Source organism: Pseudoliparis swirei, chromosome 10 (genome assembly GCF_029220125.1).
Source record: "Pseudoliparis swirei isolate HS2019 ecotype Mariana Trench chromosome 10, NWPU_hadal_v1, whole genome shotgun sequence".
NCBI lineage: Eukaryota > Metazoa > Chordata > Actinopteri > Perciformes > Liparidae > Pseudoliparis > Pseudoliparis swirei.
The window spans coordinates 13513271-13527672 of record NC_079397.1 but is presented as its reverse complement, the minus strand read 5'-3'; the positions used below and the strand labels follow the sequence as shown (position 1 = coordinate 13527672).

The 14402-nt window shown below is 46.0% G+C and overlaps 1 protein-coding gene across 2 annotated transcripts in view; it reads right to left on the bottom strand.

The window, feature by feature from the left end:
• The window catches only part of ptpn12 (protein tyrosine phosphatase non-receptor type 12), a 34999-nt gene that overhangs the window by 4872 nt on the left and 15725 nt on the right, over nt 1–14402 (bottom strand). For both annotated transcript variants that reach the window (XM_056424773.1, XM_056424772.1), the window contains exons 9-15: nt 14227–14293; nt 14025–14102; nt 13193–13291; nt 9911–9996; nt 5365–5530; nt 4191–5103; nt 376–429 (exon numbers count right to left, since the gene is read on the bottom strand). In XM_056424773.1, coding sequence (XP_056280748.1) covers nt 376–429; nt 4191–5103; nt 5365–5530; nt 9911–9996; nt 13193–13291; nt 14025–14102; nt 14227–14293 — 1463 coding nt within the window. The remainder of the gene's footprint in view (nt 1–375; nt 430–4190; nt 5104–5364; nt 5531–9910; nt 9997–13192; nt 13292–14024; nt 14103–14226; nt 14294–14402) is intronic.

The following is a 14402-nucleotide window of genomic DNA, read 5'->3' as shown; positions in this document are numbered from 1 at the left end:
ATTTAATCGAGTTTGTACTGAAAGTACTAAAATAAATCAAGTGTTTACTCTTAATTTGTGGATTAGTACGAGATGTCCATCGGATGATTTAACACACGTCGGCCTCGGGCTCATTTGAGCTGCACCACAAGTTTAACCTCCAATACGATAAACCGCCACGTCACACCCACCCGTACATCGCGATGTGGAGTTGAACACGCGGACAAAGCGTTGGCTTTTCCCACCAAACTTAGTTTGTGCCGATTAAAGGCCGACAGCAGCGACATGAATGAAAAGACAGCCGCTCTGTTCTCCACACGATCCTCATTTCACCTCACGACAGACGATGTCTCGTCTCCTTTTCTGCATCACTTCCACACACACACACACAGTTACCTTTAGTCGAAATGCTCCATTCAGCCGAGGCCGACGTTTTCACTTCCAGAGGGTCTGACGGAGAGAGCGACACAAAGAGGCCGTTTAACAGAGAAACAGCGGATGTCAAACGAACAACGTGACCTGGACGCACATTCCTACACACACACACACACTCCTCTCAAACGCTCTCCTCCATCGAGCCACCTTTCCCTCCATACAGCAGAGAAGAGGGTGAACTCAGGCCTCACACTCCGTATGCATGTTGATTGAGTCGGTGCCCACGAGTCAGAGCTATACGACCCTTCTTCATCATGAAGCTTTCTACCGTGTCACGCGACCTTTAATACATCCCCTTATCTCTGTACATCCACCTCTAAGTCAGGACAAAAGCAATTCAACTAATCTTTCTATTAGTCTTTACTCAGTGTGTACAAGCGATCGACAGTCTTATACCAACAGGAAAAGAAAACACATGCAATATTGAATGTCAAATATTGACAGTGATGTGATATTTTTTTATATTAGCAATAATATTGGAAATGTTGGCAATATTATTGCTTATGCCAGTGTGCCTAGAGCTGTTTTACAACCATCCGTGTTTGTTTTAATCGTTTCCTGCCGTGTGCATTGCATTGTGGGTGAACAGTGTCCATCGGTACAGTCTGAAATCCTGTTGGTTTTTTAAAATAATGCATAACGATGGTCTTTGTGGAGTAATTTTCTGAATGTAGTCTTTCGTAGATGTTCTTCACAGGAACCCAGCAGGTCTGATACCGTCTCTGGCGCCCCCTAGTGGTGTAAACTGGTGACGCGCCTTTTCTACGGCAAGTAGAAGACGCATCAGACGACCACCGCCAACCACTAGAGTCAAAAAGCCTCTTGAACTCATTGATGCGTCCGACGTCTTTGAGCAGCCGTGAAAAACACCGGATCCGGGAGGTGACCCGGTGAATCCACTGCACTGGAAACACACCTGTGAATCTGGACCAATGCAAACGCACCTGTGGCCAGTAGGAAGGACTCGGGTGTTCTCGCAGGGAGGGGGGGAGGGGAGTCATCGCTGTCCCAGCATTCTGGGTTAAAAAAGGTCAGAGGTCAAATGAGAAGCAACGTTAACAATTGGCCCGTTTTTTTTTTTTATAGGTGTCAAATGTTAACGATGCGAAGAAACGCTCAAGTGGTGAAACTCATTACTAGTTTCCTTGATTCCTTCTCTAATGAGAATGGATTATTAGACACTCAAAGTGATACAAACATTGGTTTAGTCATCTTGCAATTTTTAAAACAAAATAGATTGCAATATGGACAGATATCTGTTTTTAGTTATGTATTTTTTTTCTTTGTTTATTTTTCTCTTTCTATTGCAACTTTTTAATGGCGTTTTCAACATAAAACGTCAAAACAGCAGTCGGTCAAGTTTGAAAAGCACTTAAATTACATTTAATCAAATGGTAAATTAACAATATTCTCAAAATAAAATGTATTGCTTTGGTAACACTATCAGAATATGTTCATGCCAATAAAACCATTTCAATTTCAATTTGAAAAGATATGCTAATTCGTTACAAAGCCTGGAAATGCATTCATTCGGCATTTTGTCATCCTTTTTTCATCAACTGTGAGGAATCACATGTAATTCATCAGTAATTAAATCTGAAACGGATAGAAGCCAAATACTGAGAACTGTATTAATGCTGATCCTTGAAATGCTCATGTCTATATATCCTTATATTCTCTAGATGAACTCTTTTTTTTATTTTTTATTGAGCATTTGACAATATCCATCCCTGAGAAAATATTGTATTTCTATGTTGTCTTTAAAAATTGACCCATGGGTCATTACTATTATAAGAAGGAAGCGATGCAAGGGGATGCGTAATAAGGATATTATTATTATGGTTTGGTGCAGACCAGCATATCCGTACTGCTCTGGTTCCTAACTGAAACATCTCTCCCAGACACAAAAATGAGATCTTTAAGCTCCTAATGATAATTAAATACGGGTCGCTAAAACATCTTTTACCGATAGCAACACTTCCTGCTGACGGGTTTCAGAACATTTACATTTTGTTTAATTGTTTTTTGCATTCTTATTATTTTTTCAATACATTTTCAGACAGAAGAGGTTGAACATTATCCATCCCAAAATGTGACTCTCGCAGCTTTGTATATTTGCAATGTTTGACATTTTAATACCAACATCGCTCTCATTGGTTTCCCACTTTAACGGTTCACATTTATTCAAGTTCAGTTTGCCACCGAGTGGGGAACGCCTGTGAACGGCACGGCCCGGTATGAATAAAGTCGGACCGATTCATTGACGGTCGACCAACTCGACAAGCAGCCACCGGCTTCCGCTCAATGCCGAGCGGTCGTTAGATTCTCGCAACCAAACGAACAAACAGCAGCCATCAGCGTTTCATCTCCACGTCCAAAGCGCTCCCGCAGCCCCGGCAGAGGAAGTGCCAGAAAGCCAAGCAGACCAGCGCCAACGAGTCCATGCCAGGACCGCCGGACAAACAAGTTCATTTTAAATATTGGAAATAGCTCAGGAGTGCATGATGCCAGACATCGAAATAAATAATCAAAGATGGCCATGTTATTTTGTAGTGGGGAACAGAATCAGTGTTTTATTTCCTAAAACAACTGAAGAAGCCGCTCGTGTTCCTCGACGTGGCTCTGCTCGTGTTCCTCGGTCTGAACGAGGAACACGAGCAGAGCCACGTCGAGGAAACTTCACTCATCTTTCAGTCCCAAGAGACGATTTATTCCAACATGTACTGGTTTTTGATTTGAAGCAAATTGATTCAAATAATGCACCCTCCCTCGGAGTGAAATCCAAATATTTAAAAATGCAGTTGGGTCTCATTTCATGAAGCTTTGGACCCATTCAAGATCAAAACTGATCCGAGCCAAAGTCCACTTCAACCACGCCACGTCAAATCACAGCCAGATTTCAAAGTGTCAATATTTTGAAATCGACGAAGAAGGAGGAGTGCTTCTCGTTCTTCACACACACACCGGAGGATTAAAACGGCGTCTCGGGGTCGCGACCGTGACAGTGAGGCCAGACCGGTACACACACACACGGTGTGACACGGCGCTGTTCAACCCAACGTGCACAGAGTCGGCCAATGTGTGTTTATCAGTCTCATGCGGTGTTGATCCTTGACCATCAAACATGCACACACACACAACTGCACTGGGACACAAACACGCAGAAAATAGGATTAATTTCTCACACACACACACACACACACACACACACACACACACACACACACACACACACACACACACACACACACACACACACACACACACACACACGCACACACACACACACGCACACGCGCACACGCACGCACGCACGCACGCACACGCACGCACGCACGCACACGCACACACGCACACACGCACACACACGCACACACACGCTGAAAGAGAGCTGCCTCGACAGATGTTGGACCTTTCGCATTTGCAGCATTCCTCGCAAACCAACCAATTAGTCATACAGCCATGCTTGAAATGAGCCTGGAACCATCTCACCTCGCCCTCCTGTCTTGTCATTGCCTCCATCTAAGAAAAGCATTATAACATGGTGTGTGTGTGTGTGTGTGTGATCATTAGCATGTGGTCTGCTTTAGACATCTTGTCTCCTTACTGACCCAGAAAATCACTTTACCGTGTGGTTTCTGTGAGTGTGTGTGTGTGTGTATAATAAATACTTGTTGCCAGAGTTACTCTCATAGACGTTGTTAATCGATTGTCAGGAAAGCAGCCCGTTAGTTAAAGGGGTCGACACATTCAACAGCAGCGGCTGGCTGACATACTTGCAGAGCTCTGCCCAGCGATGGACATGGGCAACACCTTCCGGACCGGCTGCTGCTCTCCGTGGAGGGAAGATGTGGTTACCACGGCCGTTGCCGTGGAGACATTAGTACGACAACCCTCCTTTCCTCCGGACATCTCTCCATCCCCCTCCTGGTCCGAATTATCGGAGTGCAGGGGGTTGGTGAAACTCAGGGCAGTCCTTACAGGTGTTGAGGAGGAGGAAGAGGAGGAGGAGGAGGAGGAGGAGGAGATGTGGGAGGAGGACGACGAGGACGGAGCGACGCGGTCCGAGGAGGAAGACGAGGACAAGGTTTTGGGGAAATGTTTTTCCGGGCTGTTGAGGGCCTGAGCCCACGCCGCCTTCCCCTCCATCCCCTCCCCTCCCTCGCTCTTCACGGGGAGGTGGTTCGGTCTGGCGAGGACGCCGACGTCCGCGTGGCTCTCCACGCATCCGCCCGCTCCGCCCTCCGTGCCCGAGTCCTCCGACAGCGAGGAGCTAGACGTCAGCAGGGATTGGCCGGAGCGGGCTTTGAAGGCGTGGCCTCTCTGCAGCGCCGCGGTGCCGCCGCCGGTCCCGCCTGCCACGGCCACGGAGGACGAAGTGTCAAAACTGCGAGGCCCTTCCTGTAACGGCACCTTTTTGATCTCGATGCTCAGCTTCCTCTCGATCCGAGGAGCACCGGAACATTCGACAGCCGGAGAGAGCGGCGAGGAGGGGGTCTGCGTCTGGCTTTGGCCCGATTCGGATTTCGTTGAAGTCGATTTGTTGTTATAGTTGTCGTTGAGATCGAGATTCGAGACCTGAGTCTGCTGTTTGTGACTGAGTAGATCTTGGTCTTTCTGATCTGCGGGACTGGTCTGCTTGTTCGGACCGGGTTCTGACTGCTTCTGTTTCTGGTTTGCGTCTTTATTCTGAAAGGAAAAGGGAAGTAAAAAAACCAACATTTAAGCACCTTTTGCAAAAGCAGCATCATCTAGACAACAACGAAAGTCTTCCGTGTGTTTGAGGCGTGTCTGAAACGGAGTCGCGGCAAGTAGATTCGGCCATTTCTCCGCCCTTAAAAGTGTAAAACTCCCAGAAGATTTAACTGCAGGATTCCCAGGTTGAGATCGTCAGAGGACGCCACAGCGAGAGCGGCGTCAGATCTTTACGTCTCCGTTTCGGTCGCTCACCGCCAGCACGTGGATTACGGGTTTGGGGTGGTAGCGGTCGTTGTCCTGCCGCACGTTGGTGACGGTGGGGAAGGCTGAAGGTGGAGACGGGGTCAGGATGGGGGGTACGGGGTGAGGCTCCGGGGGCTGGAGGATCTCCTCCTTCACATCACCTTCTGTCTGCGAACTAGAGAGAGAGAGAGAAAGATCCTTTCTTGGCTATTTTGCTATAAAACAAGTGGCATGCATCTTAAGTACAAAACTATCATATTTGCTTGAGAAAGAAAGAGGAGAGAGAAATGGGTTTGAAAGGCAATTAGGGAAATGAAAATGATGAAAGGGAAACAATTACATCACATTGATTTGACAATTTACAGACAGTTACTTTTTAATTATTTTCCATCTAAAATGAAATGATGAAATTAGGATGATGACTTTTTTTTTTTAGATGCACGAATGAAACTAAAAGATTTTGTTAAAGTTTCTGTTTCATGTTGTGAAGCCCAGTTTCCACCACTAGGTGGCAGAATTAAAAAGAAAAGTAGCAATGAGCTGTCCTCAGATGTCACATTATGTTTTGTCCATTTTTGTTGACTCTAGGTTGGCATAATCCGATAAACTGAATACAATGAATCACGACAGAGGTTATCCCTCTGATGAATGAATGCATTGTATTTTGTATTTCATGTTTCTAGAACTGTGCTGATGAACGACTCAGAAACACACCTAGAGGCGTACCGTGAAGGAGGTGTGAATCAAACACGGGATACCGAGGTGGTGACGCGCAGCAATGGAAAGTTGAACATTAAGATAATGTTCCACTCCCCAGAGATACATATACATGCAAACACACACACACACACACAGAAAGAGAGAACAAACAGTGAAAGGATGTGGTGGTGTGCTCAATCAGGAGTGCACGTCTGAAGCAAGAGTGAACGAAGAACTGTGACCCTGTGTGTGTGTGTGTGTGTGTGTGTGTGTGTGTGTGTGTGTGTGTGTGTGTGTACCGGGGACTTCCTTTTCTTGAGCGACATTGGAGATGCTGTCACTTCCTCATGAGCAGCTGCCATTGGCTGACACTCCTCGTCTGCCATGTGTATTTATATTTATTAATAGAAAGTATGAAATGATTTAAATGAATCACCAGACTTAGAACTTGTGTTATAATCTCTGTGGGGAGGTCAGAGGTCATGATTGATGGATTCCCGTGGAGATTAAGCTCAACTCGGGAGCTTTTCTAATCTAAAGTTGCATTTTTCTGGTATTTTATTAAAAATAAATGTAATGTCTGGCCTCCTGGTGAAAAGAGTTTCATGGAAACATAAATTACTCTTTGCCCGAGTAAGCCAAATATTAAACAATACTGCAGATGATTCCCACTGGTGCCAATGTTTTCCATGGGGACATGAATCGTTCAGATAACAGTTTATTCGGGGGCTTGGATCCCTCTAAGAGGAGATAAGATAAGATTCAATGAAAATCTTTCCAAAAGAAAAGCTGAGCCATTACAGGAGCAAACACTCATAAGTCACAGCAAAACAAATAAGCAGTGTAGAAGAGTAAAGCCCGTCAAGTAGGTCATAAAATATTACCATGGGTTTACATGAAGCGTATAAAGAAGTCGTCGTAGTGATGATATATTAATATGGCGGCTGTCCAGCAACCCCGACACTAGCTCGTTTTATGGCTACTTTCACTTTATTTTTCTTAATTACGTTTATATTGCGTGAATGCAGCCAAAATACCACATTCACTCTCCACCAGAATCATCTGCCTAGTTAAAAAAAAAGAAAGATGTGCGACATCCTCAAGCTGATTTTCCCTCACCTTTGAAACACGGACCAACATTAAATGAATAAGTGCTCAACCGTTTATGAAAATCGTTAAATATTTATTACATCTGCAGATATAAAACATGCGAGAACACTTTAAGCTCCTCAATGTCGCTTTTATACCCATGACATAAACACGGGGTTAATGATTCATCTCACACCATCTCCCATTATGTAGAGGTAAGCAGATACATTATATAACTGGTTACGTATATAAGTGGAGGATGGTGTATTTTTGTAATTCTTCAGAATAAAGATGTAAGCACACACACACACGGGGGGGGGAGTGTGGCCTGCGGAATGTGGACGATGTTGGTAAAAATAGCTCTTACCATCACTAAAATACTTCCAGGCTTAAAGTAGGCCTGGACAATATTCCTATCGGTAACCGAGAGACGACACAGAGAGAAAGACACGTGCAGGGATTTAGGGTTCAGGACTCATCCAGGAAAGCCACGCATTCTGGCAGCAACTCAGAGCTAAAATGCGTCCGTTTTACTTTGAGCAGGAAATGACCTTTTCAGAAAACAGATCGCTTGCAGCTACATCCCAAAACGAGGACCTCTAAAAGTGTGCTTTCCCATCAAACCGACTGATATGGCAGAGAAACGCGCCAAGAGCACGATCATTTCAGTGCAGCGCGAGGACGCGGCAACGGTCACGTCGGCTGCAATGAAGCCTTTTCTTCCCGTCTCCTTCCTGCCATCGTGAAGGTTGAGAATGAAAAGATATGAGGTCGTTAAAGGGTACCTGTAGTGAAAACGAATATGTAGCCAGATCAAAAGATAATGTGTTTCTAAAGGTTATTCATGCACTGACGGTCCAGTATTCAATAACAATACGTAGTTTAGGCTGTTCAAAGTCCTCAACTCCGACATGCGACATTGCACTGGAGCTTGAATATGTCGCGGGTGGTGTGACGTCAAATCGTTGAGAGATCGACAGCCAGCCACAGCGGATGTGTTCAGAAACCAATGTAAACAACGTTGAGCGCACGCAAACAAATGCTGAGAGATTGATAATATGGACGATGAAAGATTGTCTGATTCAGCAACTGGATACTTGTTTGAACCTTTAAAAGCAGACTATCCCCATTTAGTGAATTGTGACAGCGATGATAGCGATGATTCTGATGAAGTTGATGCCGGACCGCCGGTCCAGATGCTTCACCGTGCGGACCGTGCACGCAAGTCGGCGGACGTTTGGTGCAGTTGTGGGAAATGTGCCACAAAAAACAGACATAGAGTGCATTTGTTGTAAAGAGCACGAACTTATGTCCGATGATATAGTGTCATTAGACCTCATCTGCTTCACTCAAAAGAGTGAGCTTGATAGCTACATCGCGCATAAGCCAGCGCTGGAGATGTCTTTCATTGATGCAATGTTCGGCCGACATGTTCGGGGTGCTAGTGACTTTTTCTTTGCTCCGTCCGTCCCGATGCGCGCAAACCGGTGTCGGAGCTCCGCGAGACGGCGGGCAGAGGACTGTCAACGCAACACGTAGAGACAGAAAGTGCTTCTGCTGTAATGTGGCGCTATAGAGAAAGTGACAGGGGGGCGGGCCAATTTTTTTTAATGTCATGCGATCTACCAATACTACGCCGCGATCGACTGGCAGGTCGCCGCGATCGACGTATTGAGCATCCCTGATATAGATTGTGTAATTCTTGAGGCCACCGATCTATCCCAAGAAGCAACGCGTAGAAGTGGCTCCGGATTGGCTGAATTCCTTTCAACGACTCAACGTCATAGTTAGCTTTGACATGAGTAAATAACTAGCAAAATGGCTGCGCCCTGAAGCGTTCACGGACTCGGAATGTTGACAAAGAAATGTAAATCCTCGGGCTATGCGTGACTTGTTGACAATAGCGGCGGGGTAAATATGATTTATTTGATGCGCCGAATGGATGTAGCACGTTGTTGTTTTGCACTACAGGTACCCTTTAAGCACGGAGCCAACGAGTCACACGCGCAGAAACGATTGCAAACTGGACATTTTTAGACAATGCTTCTCGCAACAGGTAATCAAGTGAAACCGTCTCCTGGCAACCAGCCGTCCCCTGTGACATTGAAGCAACAGTACCGGGGAAACTCGTTGAGCATCAACCCGGCTCGTTTAAAAAGTTGTAAAACGTCTGTTTTTCTGCTTTAACGGCCGTCTGTGGAGACAGGAGACAGGAGGAGGAGGAGGAGGGGGAATGAAGATGAACTGGCTCAGAGGAAGTGGAGCACAACCCCTGCTGGGCACGTACAGTTCAACGAGAGGAGAGGGGTGCAACTGTGTTTCTGCAACTGACAGATACCAAGCAGACGCCTGCAAGTGTGAAGAGGAGCATCTTTGTTCTAAAAAAAAAAAAGGCAGGGGGGGGGAAGCAGATATAGTTCTACTTCGACTCGCCGAGGGTTGTGGCGCACGCAACACCCCGATGTGTTGCAGAGTGTTCTTAATAGTTGCAAAGCGATCTATAAATACAGCTCCTCCGCGGGCCGCAACGGGAGTTAACTTCAGGAGAGTGGCTGCCGGGTGTTTCTGCGGGCCGGCGGGGAACCGACGTGTCAGAAAGCTGTGGTGAAAACAACGCCTGCTGTTTCTGTTTGGCCAGTTGAATATGTTTTCATTGTGCGCCTCCCACAAAACACAAACACCCGCTGTGTTCAGTGGCGGGCCGCCTCGCGCCTCCTGCTCACTTTCTGTGCGAGCTTTACCCCACCCAACATGCCGCGCGTCTCACCTGCGTACGCGGGGAGGTTTGGGAGGAGGCGTGTCCCATCTCTCGTCATCCGACTGGTCGCCGGCTTTATCTGGGCTGCTTTCAATCTGGGCAATTCAAAACACACAAATACACACATTTGAGTTTATTGGGCAACTCAGTTTTCGGTTATTTAAAAAGAGTCACCCTCCCCACCCCACACTGTTTATGTCCCTCTTTGCACATATCTTGTTCACAATTCTTGAATACCCAACACTGAAGTAATGGAAAGTATAAAACAATCTGCAAACACCAAATTAAATTGAGTTTGGCTTGTTCTAATGAGCAAAATGGCTTTTTATTACCTGAAAGTAGTAAAAACATTTGGCTACTGCAGCGTGTGTCGAATCCCGGGCAGAATAATCACATCCTTCGCTCAGACTTGTGGCTTCTTATCCTTATACATTGTTGCTCAGGCCACATAAGCACATTTAGCTTGCACTGTTTTTAGGAAAGTTCTGTTGTTCCAAGAAACTTTAGAGTCGGATTCGCATGAACACCTCCATGGAGCCGAAGAGTCGTTAATGAACACGCCGGAGCTGCAGTGTGAATCCACAGGGTGGGTTTTGCAGACCAATGTTAGCATATTATTTTACCTAGATAACTGTCATATCTATATAACCTCACATATTAGTTTTGCTACATTTTTAAATAATTTACTTTTCATTTTGTAAGCTCCTCCTCCTCCTCCTCCTCCTCCTCCTCCTCCTCCTCCTCCTCCTCCTCCTCCTCCTCCTCCTCCTCCTCCTCCTCCTCCTCCTCCTCCTCCTCCTCCTCCTCCTCCTCCTCCTCCTCCTCCTCCTCCTCCTCCTCCTCCTCCATGACCAAACTGAAATCTCGGTATAAACATGAACAATTCAAAAAAAATGTTGCGTATTATTAACGGCTTATATTTTGAGCGTCTTTCTTTAAAAAAACATATTAATTATTTCAAACTCGGCGTAAATGAACATGTGATTATAACAAAGTTCCATGACTTTTATGATTTAACTTTTTTCCACGACTTTTCCAGGCCTGGAAATGACCATTTTAAAATTCCATGACTTTTCCAGGTTTTCCATGACCGTACGAACCCCCGACACATTAATGCGACTCCCTCTAAACTCCGATAATGAGACGATGACGGGTCAACTTCAGGCGTCATTAACTCGAGACCGAGGGGCAAGTCGGGCCACTTCCGCCCCGCGTGTCCGTATGAGCGCTTCCATCTCCCAAAGGGACGAAACGTGAAGCAAAGACGGAGGATGCGATTGCGTCTCACGTGACTTCATGTGTCGGGAAGAATCCATTTGGTAGGACCAGGCCACTTCCTGCAAACAATGGCGCCTGCGTGCGAAGCAGAAAACCGAGCGTGGGACGCGAGTATGTGTCGGCTTATTGTTCGTGCTGCCGTTGAGAGCACCTGTGTGGGTGTGTTAGTCCCCAACAATGGCCGACTGGACATGAGTCAATGTGTGCTCGGCCTGAGTCAGTGCAGCACGCGGATTACGTTTTGTGTTGGACCTGCAACTTTGTCGGATAATGACAAGGTTATGAAGAGAAGCAACAAACTGGCACTGGAGTTGCTGTCTTCCTCCAGAAACACTTGCCTCCTCTTAAATGATTAATAGCACAAAATTTAAAACAAGTACATATGTGGGAGCGTGAAGTTCAGAGGACTCCGTCCTCCTCCTTCTGGAGGAACTGAAAAGATTTTAAAGTCAGAGTTCAGAAAGTGTAACAGTCTTTCCTTGTGTAAACATGGTTGCGTGCGTCCCTGGGAAGATCTCCCTTTCCCAACGGATGCGCGTCTATTCTCAGACTCAGAGTGCATTATGGGAGAAGGGTGATGTCATCAGAGCTTCCGAAGCAGGAAGTCGACCCCTGGGCTGCTGCCAGCGCTCCCTCTCATGGTCTCTGTGCCCTCTGCCTTTGGGGTCGGTGAGTCTCGGCACACTGTCTCATTGATGCTTCTGTCCTCTGGCTCTTATCTTCACATTGATTCTGCTGGAGCTGCACGTTATAGCGGCAGTGGGGTTGTAACCGTTCCAGCACGGAGACACTTCTTTTGTTGCCAAGTGGCAGGAAATCACCCAAATACGCCAGCATGCTTTTAACCCTTGTGTTGCCTTCGGGTCAATTTGACCCGATTCAATGTTTCACCCTCCTGTTACCTTTATATTTACTAACATATTTTACCCTTGAGGTCAATATGACCCCAGCTATTAAAATCTCCAGAAAATTATTAGAATTAATATTGTTTTCCAAGTTTAAGTGTGAGGTACTTTATGTTTGTTTGTTGACTCCCGAAAGAACACCGACATTAAACATTGAATCGGGTCAAATTGACCCGAAGGCGACAGGAGGGTTAAAAAAATGTTTTTAATTTAAATGTATGGAAATTATTGAAGTCTGCTCTTTATTATTATTTTTTTCTTTCAGGAGATAATCAATAAAGCGGACTGGTTTGACAGCAGGGAAGGAGAGATCAGGACCGCTGGTCTGGTGTCGGACCCTCACTCATTTAGTTAATTAATCACTTGTAGTGCAGCTTTCAGTGAAAGCGTTGCTGGAGCTCAACTTCTTGCGCTGAAGACGAGTCGCCTCGTGAATTTCAAAGTAGCTTCCCCAAGTCTGCTGCCTACCGATGTGGGATGGTGGATGTGAGCTTCAGGGATCAACGAGATAATCTCTCAGTCACCTGCAATAATCCAACACCTGACTGTAATGTGGTCATTACGGGGGAAGCTACTTTTCTTATATGAACACATGTTTTCATCAACATTGTAATAGGAGGAGGAACAGGGGACAATTAAGTCTGTTTAAGTGTGTTTGTGTTTGTGTGGGGGCAAGGGAGAAAAGTGTGTAAACTAAAATATAAAAGATGATGAAGGTGATGGGAAGAGCAACGCTGCTTTTCTAGCTCCCTTATATAAATCCAACTGTATGCGGCCCTCTGAGAGATCTTTCATTTGGGCATAAACGTTCCGTCTGTGTACAGAGAAAAGTTTTCTGAAGGCCTCTCTTCCCTCTCTCCCTCTCCTCCTCTCTCCCTCTCTCCCTCTCTCCCTCTCTCCCTCTCCTCTGCTCTGCTCTGCTCCTCCTACCCTCTCCCTCTCCCTCCCCTGTGACTAATTATTTGTGTGTTTTTTTCTCCACTCCAAGTGTGTTACTCAGCAACATCCTGTCTTTCTTTAACACAAGACAGCATACACACTGTGTGTGTGTGTGTGTGTGTGTGTGACTGTGTGTGTGACTGTGTGTGTGACTGTGTGTGTGTCATACCATGCCCTCTTGTATCTTCGTGTTGGTGGGGCTCTCCAGTAGCTGCAGTTGTTTCTCAAAGAGCTGGGCGATCGCTCTATGCACCAACTCGTACTGCTCCTGGAGAGACGAAGAGAGAGAGAGACATAATGAGATGAACCCAAAGAGAGAGAGAGAAAAAGGTTTCCAGCCAATTATCTTGTCTACTTAAAAACATCCATTTACAAGGCCGTGGAATACAACCTGTGTGAGAACAATAGGATGGCCTTCCCTGATGCACACTGATTTAATGCCATTACTCCCCCCGTAAGGCAGTAAGTGTATTGCGCTGCTTTTTCAGAAATTACATTAGTCACCGGCTTCCAGGAGACTCTATGAAGGCAATTCTATCATGTATCCAACAGGGCTCCGCCTCCCCGTCAATGTCAGGACTCAGGACACGCGTGTGGGAGGGGAGATCATTTAATAGGCGCAAAGCCAGAGGATGCTCGGTGCTTTGTTAAGACGATCATCATATTGGGCAGTGTAAGGTACAAACAGGACCGGGACATGAAAGTTGTGTTGGAGGATCATCGCTCCACTGCAGCGAACTCCACAACAACAACAACAACAACACAGAAACACACCGGCTTTGTAATGGAGGAACCGCTAGTTGTTGAAATGATGCAGGAAATCTAAAAAAAAACTATTATAAAATATCTACCTCCGCTCAGCTGCTTGTGGAAAAATATGGGACTTCTTTGTGCCGCTAAACAATTAGCACCGCATCACTAATTAGCATTTGTATACATAATTAGACCTCTCATCGGTACGACATACGTGCGGTGTGAGGAGGGAAGAGACGAGAACAAACCTTGGTCTGCACGGCAGAGTGTCGCTGCGTCCTCATCTCTTGGATCAACCGGAAAACATTAAAATCTTCTGGTATTTTCTTTAATTGAGCAGAAAACACAACAGAGTCATCCTCACTCACGGAACATGTAGTGTGTAAAAAGTGTGTGTATTTGTGCAGGTGTGTTTCAGGTCTGTGTGTGTGTGTGTGTGTGTTTACATACCCCGGCTTTGAGGAGGTTCCATGTGTAGTCGATAGCACAGATAGCACCCGTCCTCCCACAGCCGGCACTGTGCGGTCACAGTCATACAGATTAGAGGACCAGCACGTGCAGACTCAGACACACACACACACACACACACATAAAGCCACCCTCCTCACACACATCAGCTCTGGATT